Here is a 14,934-nt window from a genome sequence, read left to right as displayed (position 1 = left end):
CCCATCACCAGGCGATGAGGAGCAGGACCCCTGCTACAGCCCCAAGAAAGCCCTGACCCTGGCCCTCACTGACTGGCTGCAGGAGTTTTTGGACACCGATCAACCTGGAGGTAGAGAGTCATGTAAAAACACTTCTCATTAAACCGCAAACAGATTGATAATAAAGGTTAAAAAAAAAAATGGAGTGGGTATCGCATTGAGTGTCTCATCACCTTCCTTGTCCTCCAGCTCGTCTCAAGAAGGAGTCATCGGGTGAGGAGCCCATGCAGACAGATGGGGGAGAGACCCCCCACGTTCCTGGACCTGGGGAGAACCCGCTGTACACAGCCGAGCCCCTGACCCTGGATGACTTGAAGCTGCTGTCGGACCTCTTCTACCTGCCATACGAGTACGGGCCGACAGCCAGGGCCATGCTGCAGGAGCTGGATTGGCTTAGGAAACACAGTTGGGCCGCCGCTGCAGAGACCGACAAGGTAGTGTTGCGTGTTTTAGACTTCTTCTTTTTTTTCAGATAATGTTGTGAGTATTCTTCTTCCTTTTAAATGAATGCTTAAAACATTGTTTTTAGACTGCGGAATGGTGCTCAAGAGCGCAGCAGTTTGATGGCATGTGCGAAGCAGTGGTGCAGATGTTTAATCGACTGTCAAACGCCCCGAACCGCTGCATTCTGTACGACCTCTACAACTACATCTGTGACATCAAGAGTGGGGTCGGTCTGGCTCGAGCCTACGTTAAAACACTAGGTGAGAAAATTTAGACTCTTCGATGATCTAAGCACACAGGCTGGTGTGTAAAGGATACAGAATGTTGGGGGGGAAGGGGATTTGCTTTAGGCTTATCTTAAACCTCATTTATACCTAATTTGAATCCATGAAAGTTAACCTACTTAAGCATCACATCTTGTAATGTGTTTGCTTTCCAAAGGAGGGCAGGGCCGACCCTCAGCCCAGCTGATGAACACTGATCCTGAACCCTGGGGCTTCAGAGGAGGCCTCTCTGGAGAGTTCCAGGTATGTAAATCAGTGCTATGCCTAAACTCACTGACATTGTAATGGCCAATTTGGCTATATATTAGAGATTACAAAGGGAATCCCAGGTGAGGTGGATGGGGAATCTGGATCCGGGAAGCCACACAGATTTTCAACCTCAGCTGTGTGAGAGTAATGTTTTTAGATCTTGTCCATCTCGGCTTTTAATCACTCAAGTCATTCTTTTTGTATGTGCTTTTATTCAAACTTTTTGTACAATAAAGGATTAAACGTACGACGAAGGTGGACCTCCTTATTTGCACCAGCAAGAGTTGGAAAGGGCTTCAGATTTCACCCTGTGGCATTTTTTGTGGACAGATTGCCACTACAGACATATTTGATCATTTTTCTTACAGGTCATATTTAAACCATCATTTTTTTTTTCGACTAATCACTAGGTGTACTTAATACGAAACGGCATCCAGCAAATATTCTTTTAAGTATCGTTATCTCATTCAGTTTAGGTCTACACTAATATGAATATACTGTCTATTTGCACTGGCAGAGAATGCTGCCTTGCCACGGCAACAGGGACCTGTTCAGAGATCCTCCCATGTCGGCGGTTTACTGCATACGGCCGTACTGCCCTGAGGACAAGGTTAGGATGCCAGCTCTTCACATATTGTGATACATTTTAGTAAAAATTCAGTAACAATGTTACAAAGTTTGGTTTTCTGTACTAGACGGAGGTGCAAAAGATTTTCAGACAGATGCAGAGCGCAGGAGAGGGCGAAGTTCCTCCGATGATGCAGCCTCCACTTATCTGTGACGGGTAAGAGTCAGATTTCTCTCTCTCTCTGGACTGTTCATGCTTTTTTTTTATGCCTTAATCTGAACATTCCCTCTGGCCCACTGCAGTCTGTCAGCTGGCGAGAGTCCCCCTTCCCCTCAGTGTGCTCTTATCCTGGAGGATGAGATCGGGGTGTGTGGTTACGCCCTGGCACTCACCGACGCCAAACCAGCCGCAGACAAAATTCAGGTGATCAAATGCAACATCTAGCCGTTTTTGTTCAGAATACGAGATGACAACAAAATGCATTACTTGTATTTTATTTTCATGCCTCTAGAGGGCAGTAAGTGACTCCGTGTTTAAGGACTTCCCCTCCCTGGTTACCGTACAAGTGCTGCCCCGGGTCACTGATCCCTCTCCAGCCAAGCGCATGATTGGTCGGCTGTTGTCCTCCATCAGGAGCAGTGGTAGGTCAAGGCCTTGGACAGTGCCTTTGATAATTCTTAGACGTGCCACATGGAGTTGGCCTGCAACCAATTCACAAACTCAGGTTGAATCTGAACAGGCTAAATATTCTCTACAAGGTTATTTAGTCATAGCAAGTAGGCCTGCACAATCGAAAAATTTAAAAAATTCATCGTAAAATTAAAAAAAAAAAAAAAAAAAAAAAATCGATCTCAATTCACCCTGTTCACAATATCATTTAAGTAACTTTGATTTTTTTTATTAGTGTTTTTAAAAAAAATTTTTAGATTACTTTGATTCACATTAAATTTTACGCGCCAACTCATGGCAAACGCTACTTTCTTCTGTGAGTTTTAAACAGACTGTATGAGGTTTTAAAGCACTCCCAAGCTCTCCCTTCTCTTAATTGAAGCCTCCGTTTATCGGCTTGTGGTGATGTGCTGTAGGTACCAAAGAAAATCTGTTTGGTACTGGCAATTTTTTTTGTCATGGTTCATGTGTGTAATAAACCTTACGCTACGTGAAAAAAAAATTGTGGCAGAGAATCAGGATTTCTATTTTTCCCCAAATTGTGCAGGCCTACTGCCATGCTCTGTGGGAAAACCCTGTTTCCCTCTCCTGGAGGCCAACGGAAATACAATATAGTGTGACTTCTCTACTGTTAATTGTATTCAGCAGAAAACCTGCTTCAGTTTATCTAAATCCTCGAAAATCACGTTAACATGAAAGACCTCAAACGCAGCAGTTATTTAGCTTTTTATAAAAAGGATAAGTCTAAATATGCAGACACTGCAGCTGTACAATGATAATACTGGCTGGGTCTGATTTGGGGATCTTTGCCTCAATGACGCTGCATGACTGTTTCAGTATCGATCAATCACATTTTAAAAACAAATCCTCATTCTTTTCCATAACTTTGAAGGTTCCAGAGGAGTGTTCTGTGAGTTGAGGCAGAGCAATCGGAGGATGGTTGACTTTTACACTAAACTGGGCTCCTTCGTACCCATCCAAATGGCCGGTCTACCTCAAGACATACTTGCCATGGGAACACGCCTGTGAACGAGATGAGCAATCACAAGGATTTTGCTCAGGTTTGAAATGTTTGGAGATCAAACTGAATAATTGCTAACTTTGCAGCATGTAAAACTGAAATCAGTTGGCATTTTAGTAACCATAATGTCCTCCTGCAAAGATGTAAAATAAGTTAAGGAAATTCTTGATGAAATGTGTGCAACTAAGTACTGTATAATGATGGAAAATGTAATGCTACTGATTTTGTAGACATGAACATTTTACATGTATGGTGAGTATTTAGATGAATGTGTTGTAACCCAGCAACAATGTTGACATGTTTATACCACCTTAGGTTTCTGATTAGTTACATCTGGCAGACACACTAAAAACTAAATGTAAACAAGACATTCAAACAAGACCATTTTCATCATTTGTATTTTTAGAGTATGCAAAATGAATATATGATAAATATATAAAATAGCTGGTGTGTCAATTGTTCTCTGGATTTAGAAACTAATGATATTCAGTTTAATAACATGTTAGAAACGTATCACTTGTAGTTTAACAATCAGAAGTTGAAATGAATAAAGTAACTACACATAACATAAATATGAATCTAATAACAGAGGCTTCAGTGTGCCTGAACAGGTAAGATAAAACAATATTTCAAGTAATTTAAGAACATTTGTTGCTATTCCATAAAATCTTTGATCCTGTTTGTTGTTCCCCTGAGTGTCTGACCAGCAGAGTTTGGCTGCAGGAGAGGAGAGCCACATTACCTGATGTTTGATAGACTGACGGCTACTCATTTATACGTATTTTTACCCTGACTCCTCTGGAATATCAGTAGTGTCTAATTAAAATAAAAGCATAAAAATCTTATTGGGTGGTGTCCGGCTAGTGACATTTTCTGTGTGACTGGTGTGTGTTGCTAGTCACAGATGGGCCGCCTAAACTGGTCACACTAAACTGGATTGGTTAATTGTCTCCCCCGGTATTGGTGTGGCATCCTCCTGTCCTTCAACCTTCTCTTGCTCCTTAATTATCTTACAATATAATTATGAAATATATAATTTTGGGTCATACATTATTGCACAATAGAACTGAGAGGTGAATGTTATATTAAGAACTTGAAACAACAGTGTTGACACTGCCCTGTTTCTTACTCTTCTAAACCATGGAGGACCCCTGCAGATTTAGCCTTCAAGAACATGTTCAGCTTCAGCTCTGTCCTCAAATAAACTCCAACCCTTCAAACTTCACATTCCCTATCTTTGTCTCAGGCATCAGCACCTGACCGTCTAGCGTAAATGCAATGATGTAGGTGGCAATCCTGCCTGCATCCTCTTCTGACTTCAGGGCCAGAATTATCTGATCGTCTGTGTCTGGGACAAATTTAAATGAGGAGAAGCCGTGGGTTGGGTTGAGTGGTCCAACATGCCGCACTGTTACGTGGCTGAAATCTGCGGCGCAGGACAGGAGGAGGTTGGTGGCACGCCGCTCGTCTGCAGTCTCTTCGTAGTGCTCGTGGCTGGCACGGCGAGGGAGGAAGAACCAGCGCTGGAGACGCTCGCTCCACGCTGCTGATTCATGGATAAGGTAGCCTGTAGAACAAGGAGAGTTGTAGAAGGGAGAGTTAACTAAATAAAGCGTGTAAGGAATTATGAAGACTATGCATATAGGTGTAATTTACACTTTTCAAATACATTATCTTGCAATGAAACTAAATGATTTTACATGTGGTTAGTGAAATCATTACATCAATTTACTCCAGGGTTTTATTTATTATTGGATTGAGGAAGCATTGACATCTGAAACCCAAACTACACCCTAGGTGCAAATGATAAGATGCGATTCAAATTCAGTAACTTTTGTATGTTGACAGGACTGTTAAGAAGTAACCCCCAAATAATGGTCAGAACCTGGTGGCTGGATCCCTGTTGCGCTCCGCAGGGCATTGTAGAACGGCACCCAGTTCTCATGCTGCACATCACCATGGTAGCCAACAACTTTGACCCACTCTGGGTGGTTGTTGACGTATTCGCCTGAGGTTGTGGTCCACGCTTTGCCCAGGCCGCCAACATACAGGTGCTCATCCTTCACTGCCAGCCACTCGGCCTTGAATCCTGCACACAAAATCAAAAAAGGCATATAATCCTAACTGCCAACATTTCCAAACACACATCAAAACAATCTAAGCCAGTTCTAGCCTTGTGGAGTGCAAAAAAAGCTATGCTGTTGAAGTAAATCAAAACATTTAATACAAGTCAGAGACATTTTGCTCAGACAACCTCCATGTATTCAATATCTAAGATGTCTTTTAGAGACTGACCTTTGGAGACTGAGCCGTCACCATCAGGTAATATAACCCAGGGGACAGCCTGGTTGCCTTCGATTCTGTACACCACCCCTGTACGGTCGTCCACGCTGTACAAGTGACCGTTGAACGCCACCAGCTCAGACAGCTCCATACCTGCAGTCCATCAGACACCGAGGTAAACATACTTCCAGAATCACAATGACTGAATACAAATAATCTGCACCCATGTATGGTGAACAAGTCTAATCAGGACAAAAGCATATCGTCCCAGACCTTATAGTGAGTGAGCAGAGATCTGTGTGTGTGTGTGTGTGTGTCTCTCTACCTCGTCCTTTCTCAGCCAGATGACTCTCCAGTGTGACTGTTTCAACATCCCACTCCAACTCCAGTCTGTCAGCGCTGTCTGAAACAGTTAGGTATCCTCTTTTCATGTAGCTGAACCATGTCTGATCCTTAGAGCTACGCGACGCCATGTCCAGATCTGCAATCGCACCAATACGGTAGCGGATGCCGTGCTTTGTCTTCTCTGGCGGACTTAACGGGTATGTGTCATTGTAAGGTTTCTTCCTTCTCTGGTGGTGGGAGAGGCTTCGTGCAGTTTGCCTGTTAGTGTCCCAGAACATGTCATCCTTGTCATCACTGTGTATTTGCAAACCGTGAACCCTGTTGCGGTAGTAATCTCTGGTGGCAATGTCTCTGTCCCCTACCGTCAGGTATAACATGAGCACGATAGCCAGTAGAGTCGCCACAGTGATCGCCCGCCATTTAGGGTGGAAGCGTGAGTCTGAGGTGGTAGCTTGTGTCATGGATGCCAAGGCCAGGGGGAGGCCCCGGACGGCAACACCAAAGGAAGTCATGGAAGTATCGTCTCCATCTTCACTTTTAGGCTTGGACTGGGGGTGATGACCACTATAGCCTGGGATTGAGAATAGAGAAGTAACATCAGAAGCTTAATTAAGATTAAGCAAAAACGTAATCTTCAATTTAATCAGTGAAAATAAGGATATTAGAATAAAATGAGTAACTGGTACATTATTTTCTTCTACAAGCTTCAACAATAAATATCTCATCATCTGATTCCTTAAAACCCTCATCGTGTTTTTCACTGCACGGATTTTCACTTGTCATCTTTACATGCTCTTTTTTTTTACCCAATGTTATGTGCTCTTACAAATTCCACACTTTCTGTTCCTTTTCCATATTTATCAAGCAGGTTAGTGCCTGCACTTGGTCCTCGACCTCGCAACTGGAAAAACTAAAAATGGGGGAAAACACATTTCCAAGTTTGCTTAAAATATCCACACATTACATTTCTTTAGGTATTCAAATCAGATGTCAGATCTTCTAGATATTCTTCGTGGCATGGTACTGTAAAGAATGAACTGGCATTTGCAACTGCTTTATGAAAGAAAAAAAAAAAAGTAAAATTGTTCCTATTGTTCTTTGTTCACAACAGAGCTTTTATTGTCAGGCAGAACCTCTAATATGCATACAGAGTAGGTAGCTGGCATGTCCCAATTCCTCAGGACAACAAGCATATCTAACCGTCCTCTGTTCTGATGCTAATGTCAAAATTATTCTGTCCATGTTTGTATGATGAAACTGCACATCCCTAGTGCAGTGTGAAGAAAACAAACAGGCAACTATGGTTTCTTTTGGTCATTTTTTTTTTGTGGTTTTTACTTCAGCAGAAGGTTGTAGGGTTTCCTGCAGTTTTATTGCAGAAGTGGGCCATCTTGCATGAATAAAAAAACAATATAATTGAGATGAATACACAAAATATGTAACTTATAACTTTGATTGCTATGAATATGCTCAGCTGAAGCTCGTATACGTAGCTACAGATACTCCGTGGTGCCTGCACCGATTCAGATTGGAGTTCTTTAGACACATTTATAGCGATCAAGATTAACGTAAAAATTGGCCGAAATTCTCCTTTAAGGGTAGGCTGAGTCCTTAGCAGCGACCCAGGTTCGAATCCCCCCCCCCTCCTTTTTTCAAGCTATTCTGTCAAAGACCAAAAAATATTCTTTAACTTCAATTAAACAATACGCTTCAGGCGCAGTGTAGGGCTGTTGACCAAAGTAACCCAATAACAAGTATTAGCAAGACAAATGGGGCATGCGCATGCTCAGATTTAAAACGGTTTACGGCATAACGGTTCATACTGAAATTTGTGAAATCCATAAAATAATAAACTTTTCTCATTACAAACAACAGAAGAACGTTTTAGCTATCTACGGCTGTTTGATTGCTAATGTTAGCTCAAAACGCCATTCAACTGACAGCCTTTGTTGTGTTTGATTGCTCACTTGTAGCCAGCAGTGAACAAACTCCGTTAAATAGGTCCATTTTTATTGTGCTAACATTACAGAAGTCTCTCGTTAGCATCTTGCAGGTTACTTGTTGCAAAGTGAACGTGCACTCGACTCACATCGAATAGTGACAGACACCCTGCCCACTGATATACGAGAGTTGTGCCTGTTCCGTGAGAACAAGTGTGCAGAGGTGACCCTTGACCTTTCCGTTGTCATGGACAACCAACAGGTACAGTTCCCAATAAGCTTCAGCAGTCATAGCCTTAGCCCCCTTAACCCTTCTTAGACTTCTCTTTATTGATCCTTTTGGGATGACTCCTGCAAGGAAATTGAATTTCCAGCAGCTTACAAAACATTTGTATAGAGAAAAAAGAGGGGGGGAAAAAAAAAAACATAGTATAGAAAAAAAACAGTATGAAAAAATAATAACAAGCTTTCAGCTATAAAAATATTTTTAGCATAAATAAACCACTCCTTCCCTTCCTTCCTGTTCTGTCCTCATTACCCTATTTCCTCCTCCCCCCGAGTAAGGAGTTGTAGAGTATGATGGCATGAGGGACAAAGGAGTTCTCGAGTCTGCTGGTACTACACTTGGGAAGGCACAGCCTTCCACTGAACCAGCTCCTCTGGTTGCTGATGACAGTGTGCAGGGGGTGGCCGGCATTGTCAATAATGTCCAGCAGTTTGTCCAGTGTTGTCCTCTGCCACCAATGAGTCCAGCTTTATACCAACCACAGAGCCGGCCCGCCTGATCAGTTTATCCACCCTTCTGTCTTAAAATGTGGTTTATTCCTGCTTAAACCATTGTATGGTAATAACTGTCCATCTGACAGGCCCCTTTCTTGTCTTTAAAACATCCTGAAACTCCCTTTCATAGTACTAAAACAAAGAAACAACAATGCTTAAGTTTACTAAATCTTTTTCTTGCACATGAAGTGCCTGCATCTACTTAGGACTGAAGGAGCAAAGCATCAAGAAATAGACGCTTCCAGACAGTGTTTTGTTACCAGATGGTAACAAAAGACAAACCAGTTTGTAGAAATATTTACCAAGAGGCTGTATTGTATTATTGAAGTGGACCACAACATTTAACATCATGTCCAGCTGGTAATAATTACTTTTTCCCCTTGTTGCTCTTCAGTGACTCTCTAAACAAGTTCATACTTCTCAACTAACATCTCTTTAAACACAAACACACATGTCACATTGGCAAACTTTTGGCCACCAAATAATGCCCTTATTGTCCCTATTGTATGCATGGCCCATATTCCCCATCCCTCTACAGCACAACCCCAAACACTGCCTTGCTGTAGGCTGTATGAAGAATTCAATTATTCACCCTTCCTTTGCCTCTTCTCCCCTGAACACGCTGTAACCGTCATGCTGTTCTCCTTCGCACGCATGCTATAATGAACTCCACGTTCCTCCAGCGCTCTGTCCTACATGAACAACATGATCTCTATCGCACCAAGTCTCCTCCTTTTCTCTCCATTACACCATCTCAAGTTTCTGCCCCTCCTTCTACACTCAACACTCAAGAAAGAATGCCCCAGGCTTGACTAAAAATGTAATAATCTTATCAATCAGGATGAAAACCAAACCTGTAAAGCACATCTAGGTTTGAATAAAAATGGGATTAAGAAAGAATAAGGCCTGGTCAGCAAGAGAGTGTGTGTGTGTGTCTTGATCTGTGACTGTACTCTGGCTTTTGTACCTTCTTAACCCTAGCACTATAGTTCTGAAAGAAAGTCAACAGAAATTGTAAAAGTTTCTATTATGTATTAATCCAGTTTAGTTTATTAACCTAAACCTTTTGACAGTAAAAGAAGATGCAACACATGCAGACAAACCGGTAGTTGAGTAAACACTTAGGTTACAACACTGGCCAATAACGTTACAACGGTTTGAAGACATATTCACCACATAACCTATTTTGAATGTACTGTTGAAACAAGCACTAGTCCATATTTTGGTGTTTGTTATGTGGTGTGCAGAAACATTAAGTAATCCAAGATGTTTACCGTGAAGCAAGTGAAAACATCACAATACCATAAAACATAACAAATTGCATAATTTTTCTTTTAGTAAACATGCCGAACAACACACAACGTATGCTAGTCCACACAGCATTCTGGGATGTGAGAAAACATGCTCCGGTTTATTTGCATTTCTTTAAACCAGTCACAATCACCTTGGGCGCCAAAAGGAAAAAATAACCTCGGGAAGGAACTTGTTTTGGTGGAACGTGTGTACATTCAAAAGTTGTTTTAGAAAACTGTCAACAGACAACACAGGTTGGACAAATGTCTAGTCTGGATTTACCCTGCAGAGATCTGAGGTGCAGTGAACCCTGGTCCTCATTCATCGAACATAGTTTAAAATGTATGTTAAAATAATATTTCCAAAATCGTTTTCAGTGGTTCAGTAACTCGTTGGAATGAGACATAAGAATAATGGTAACAATGCTGCTCCAAATCTCTACAGTTAAGGTGCTGGTTGACAAGTAGCTTATGCTAATGTAAATTCTTGGTGAGTAACATAAGATTGACACCGTTCAACACGCTCAGTTATTTTTAGTATGATTGTTTTGACCACAATTAATGTTAACTGTGTCGATAGACAAATAATCTAATAGTCATTTAGCTAGCTAGCTAGCACACCCCTGTCTGTCTGCCTCAGTCTCCCGGGGCTGCGAGGCTTCCGTCGGGTTGAGAGCTGACAACAGCCCCGGGGACACATCCACAGTCAACCCCAGCCAGCTAGCAGCCACCCCGGTTAGCACTTAACGCTAACTCCGGTGCTAAGGACGCTAACGGCTTTTGCTGAACTGTCGGGAAACAGACCCAGGCACCTGAGTGAGAACAGCAGCCATTCGTAACGTTACACCTCTGTTAGCGTTACCGGTGCCCCCCGTTTAGATTTTAGCCATCTTTACAGTTAGCACTAAAAGGACTAATACTAATAGTAATTTCAAGACGTGATAGCATTAGCTAGATCTGGACGGGAAGGATAACTTTACATGATGGGATGTTTGATAGATAATCATTAGTAATGTGGATATAATGACTATGTGGGTAAAGGCAAATAATAGAACAGCTAGAACAGTCTGATAAGTTCAGAAAATGACAACTTTACTGTAATGCAGCCTTTAAAAACAGGCAAAGACACCACTTCTGACATATTACGATATGATGATTTCCCAAATCTAAGACGATTTCTAATCTCATATCACAATATCGATATAAGGTCGATATATTTCCCAGCTCTGTGCCTAACGTTACTTATCAGAAAATAGACATTAATATAACATATAACATATTAATAGGCTATAAATGGATTACATCAAAAGTAACTAAATGAATCCGTTGTTGACAGACATGCCAATGCCTTTTCTGGTGCGTAATACATTAACTTCGTATCACAAATAGTTGAAATCATCGGTTATCTGCAATCTTTGACCAACAGGTGGTTGTGTGCACATAAAGCCTCGAGAAATTAACCCTTTTATGAACCAATTTGCTCAAAAGCTTCAACGCGAACGAAGGTTTAGTTCATCATCACCATCACTAGTTATGGCTGCAGAAACATTGAACATGATAATTGATGAAACGCCCCGTTACCTGCATGTGTTCAGACAGCCACGAAGTTGGAGACACGAGTCAGACGAGTCAGTATTAGTTAAAGCAAGCAAAGCTTGTCAACTTTAACCGGCTTCCAGAAAAGTGGAAAAAAAAACGTTAACGCTAAAAACTTTGCACTAGTTCAATCACATGAAAGTACAATTATTTGACCTCGACGTACTTAAAAAAAAAGACAAGTCGGCGAGTATAGCCACAAATGTTAGCTAGCCATAAAGCTAACGTCAGCTAGCAACTTGGGCTAGCTAGCGTTAACCTCTGACATGCAAACGTGACACGTTAACGTTAGTAATACCAACAAGCTTTGTCACCGGAATTAAGAAGCTAAACAGAGTTCAAATTTATCAAGTCATTTCGTGACTTTCAAAACCTTAGGCTTACCTGGTGCGGAGTCCTCTTCATCAGCTTCATCTTCTTCTTCGAGGTCTATCGGCGGCTGGCAAACAACGATTTGGTACATTACCGCCGCCTAATGGTATGGAGTGTGAATGGGATTATCTAATTATGTACAAAATTCAAATATGGATCTTTATTACACTCAATAATGGCGCGGACAAAAAATTAAGAACACATTCATCATTTAGAAACAACCACACCACCACACACAAACAACAACTTTCAAAAATGAGTTTGAGAAGGAGGAAGGCACCGCTGACCCGTCTCCATCCTAGGTGTCGGTGTGGACATAGTGGAAGACCACAAATACTCTGGAGGATACATAGACTGGACTGGATCACGCATCCCTACATCACATCACAATATTCTTGGACAATTATGTACAATAATTCCTGCAATAGTTATCTGCTACATGAACAAAAGTGTTATTTATTTATTTATTCACTCACTGCTGGTGCATGACTGTACATTGCATTAAAATAGTTGTACAATCCATTGAAACAATCTTTTTAACCCAATCTGATTTGTAACTTAATCTCAATTTCCTCTATTTAACATTTCTATTTATGTCTGTAAATACCCAACATTTTTTATTAATGTCTCATTGTAGATGTTACTTATTAACTGTATCCACTTATTGACTTGCTCTTTTCCTACTCTTATTTCACCCTGAATATGACTGAGTAACTGCAACTATATAATTTCCCTGAGGGGATCAATAAAGTATTCTAATTCTGATTTGCACAGACACCCAGAAACCAACCAACTCTTGTAATAAAACACTGTGCTTGCCTTGGTTTTCTTGTCAGTTTGTGATAGTTGGATTAAATAAAGATTATATCTCCACACTGGCCTGGGAACACCCCTCAACCCCCTACTCAGACCTGGTTAATGGGGCTCGAGCAAGGGAAGTTTGGGCTCCCCTGCTGGAGCTGCTTCCCCGCCACCTGACCCTGGATAGGCGGATGAAGATGACCGGGTGACAGCTTTATTTGGGAATGTGCATGTGAGCACATCAACTAAAAAAAAAAAAAAAAGGTATTAAAACTAGATTTTGAGACAGGGCCCCAAGACAAATAATACAGGACCTGCTTTGACTGAATAATGTACTTTAGTAGAAAAAATAAACTGTCAATTAATAGAATTATCATAAAAATGCCAGGTGTGGAGCTGATGCCGAAATAAGACAGAATACAATATTTGAGAGCACTATAACATGCCACTAGTTAAAACAAAGCTAGGACAATCAAAGTACAGCAAATCATATCTAGTTAGTTGCACACATACACAAACAACTGTCATTACAAGAATTTGTAAATATGAACATTTATTTTGATGAATCTCTCTTATAATCTACAGTAATGATTAATACAGAACACTTGTGTTAACCGTAATGCAAACAATTATTTAAGATGCCAAAATGAACTCAGTAACAATGTAAATCTGTTCAATTTAGTCCCATTTGTTTTTTAAAAATATGTGTATTCAAATATCAGTATTCTACTATATTAGGATCAGTGCAACAGTGCAAATGTGTTCTTTACATTTCTTTTACCCAATTGCTTAGATTAGATATCAGCATTGCAAAGGTTACAATCAAAAGCTACATTCACTTTGTACGATATATCAGTACTGTGGAAACGAGCTCCTATTCTTGTCCTACCCAAGGACTTTAAGTAGTGGACCAGATTGTAACGAGAACAAAAAACACCACACAGACAGACCCGCCCTTTTACAAAACACTGGAGAAACGCCAAAACTAACCATCAGCTCTACAACTCTTAGTGTATCGGTGGAACTGTGTTTCCTGATGATAACATTGTACACCATGCTCGTTAGATAATCTATTTAACCTGAATATGAGCAGGTTTAACAGCAGTGCAATCAGCTTCCTTGACGTGATTCAGTTTTAGTTACACAATGTTTTCATAACACGTTTTTCTGACAGTAGTATCTACAGTGAACAAACAGCTATAATTAATGACACAGTAAACAGTCAGACAGTGGACAACACAATCCATGCCACCTGATTGTTGAACAATCAACATGATGGAAATTGTACATTTACTATTGTACAAACCTGAAATAATGCATAATGTGGGGACTCTGTTCAGAAGTGTATGTTGATACAGAGGTATGTTGACATTAGATGATGGATCAAAGGCCGACGCCTCAGCTCTTCCCCATCGCCTTTAAGAGAAGCTACAGAGGAAGAAATTATGAAAAACACAATGTTTTTTTTCTTAGTGCCTACCATGACCATAAAACCAACCTAAAGACACAAAGAAAAATGCACTAGAGTCAATAAATGTACGCTGATTTTGTAGAAATCAGGGTTGAACTTATAGGAGATTTCCAGGATAATATTCTGGAAATCAACAGTTTTAGCAGGTTTAGGACTACTATTGCTGTCATCACTCACAGTTACGGACTTTAAGCTCATATTGTACATTAATATCATACAGCTGTTGCAGAAAAAAAAATTAGATTTAAGAGTACATTCTGGAAAAAGAGCATCAACATTCAACATAACTTTTTGTCGTTTGGTTTTGTGTACCTTTGTTAGGTGATACTCCTGATCTACCAGTTGCTCAATGATACTGAAGTGGTCTGTGTTTGCCACGTCCTCCAAGGTCACATCAAGTCCTGACGCCTTCAAAGTCTTTAAAGCCAGGAGAAAGATGTAAGAAAATATTATATATACATACACACACACAGTACATACATAACCATTTAAAAAATGATGCCTTTGTGTATTTTTTTAAAACACTAACAGACTAGAGGTCAGAGCGAGATTAATTAATAGTAAACTTGGATTTTTGATATATATTTTATTGACGTCACCTTGGGCTAAAAGAACGTGTGATGGGCATTTTTCTGATTTTATAAACTAAACTATTATTTTTAAAAAATGTCACTTAAATTAATTGATGAAACAAAAAAATAATTATCTTAAACCAAGTCTCTCTTTGCCAGACCCGGGTCTGGCTAGTCCACACAGCATTCTGGGATGTGAGAAAACATG

The 14,934-nt window shown here is 40.6% G+C and overlaps 3 protein-coding genes across 7 annotated transcripts in view; 1 reads left to right on the top strand and 2 right to left on the bottom strand.

Moving 5' to 3' along the window:
• Window positions 1-4,058, top strand: part of ogal (O-GlcNAcase like) — a 10,073-nt gene extending 6,015 nt beyond the window's left edge. Inside the window, exons 9-17 of one of the 2 annotated variants that reach the window (XM_032540769.1) lie at window positions 12-110; window positions 229-473; window positions 569-743; window positions 925-1,010; window positions 1,534-1,626; window positions 1,712-1,800; window positions 1,887-2,007; window positions 2,096-2,225; window positions 3,146-4,058. In XM_032540769.1, coding sequence (XP_032396660.1) covers window positions 12-110; window positions 229-473; window positions 569-743; window positions 925-1,010; window positions 1,534-1,626; window positions 1,712-1,800; window positions 1,887-2,007; window positions 2,096-2,225; window positions 3,146-3,282 — 1,175 coding nt within the window. In that variant the 3' untranslated portion in view covers window positions 3,283-4,058. The remainder of the gene's footprint in view (window positions 1-11; window positions 111-228; window positions 474-568; window positions 744-924; window positions 1,011-1,533; window positions 1,627-1,711; window positions 1,801-1,886; window positions 2,008-2,095; window positions 2,226-3,145) is intronic. The other variant, XM_032540778.1, reaches the window with a different exon arrangement.
• On the bottom strand, window positions 4,056-12,148 carry cant1b (calcium activated nucleotidase 1b). 3 transcript variants are annotated; one of them, XM_032540789.1, is made up of 5 exons: window positions 11,895-12,148; window positions 5,883-6,473; window positions 5,570-5,710; window positions 5,160-5,363; window positions 4,056-4,841 (listed from the first exon to the last, which is right to left on the bottom strand). In XM_032540789.1, exons 1-5 carry the CDS (start codon window positions 11,971-11,973, stop codon window positions 4,471-4,473), a joined length of 1,386 nt encoding a protein of 461 aa, XP_032396680.1. In that variant the 5' UTR covers window positions 11,974-12,148; the 3' UTR covers window positions 4,056-4,470. The 3 variants fall into 3 exon arrangements, with proteins under 3 accessions (XP_032396680.1, XP_032396697.1, XP_032396688.1); XM_032540806.1 differs by lacking the exon at window positions 11,895-12,148 and adding an exon at window positions 11,496-11,753; XM_032540797.1 differs by lacking the exon at window positions 11,895-12,148 and adding an exon at window positions 9,215-9,410.
• A 1,062-nt stretch (window positions 12,149-13,210) lies between these two features.
• The window catches only part of afmid (arylformamidase), a 5,974-nt gene continuing 4,250 nt past the window's right edge, over window positions 13,211-14,934 (bottom strand). The window contains exons 10-12 of one of the 2 annotated variants that reach the window (XR_004335819.1): window positions 14,467-14,571; window positions 13,845-14,111; window positions 13,211-13,801 (exon numbers count right to left, since the gene is read on the bottom strand). Coding sequence is in view for 1 of the 2 variants with exons in the window: in XM_032540820.1 (XP_032396711.1) it covers window positions 14,082-14,111; window positions 14,467-14,571 (135 nt within the window). In the remaining variant the exon portion in view is untranslated. Of the gene's footprint in view, window positions 14,112-14,466; window positions 14,572-14,934 lie in introns of both variants that reach the window. The other variant, XM_032540820.1, reaches the window with a different exon arrangement.

Source organism: Etheostoma spectabile, chromosome 2 (assembly GCF_008692095.1).
Source record: "Etheostoma spectabile isolate EspeVRDwgs_2016 chromosome 2, UIUC_Espe_1.0, whole genome shotgun sequence".
In the NCBI taxonomy this organism is placed as follows: Eukaryota; Metazoa; Chordata; class Actinopteri; order Perciformes; family Percidae; genus Etheostoma; species Etheostoma spectabile.
This window is presented reverse-complemented; position numbering and strand designations above follow the sequence as displayed.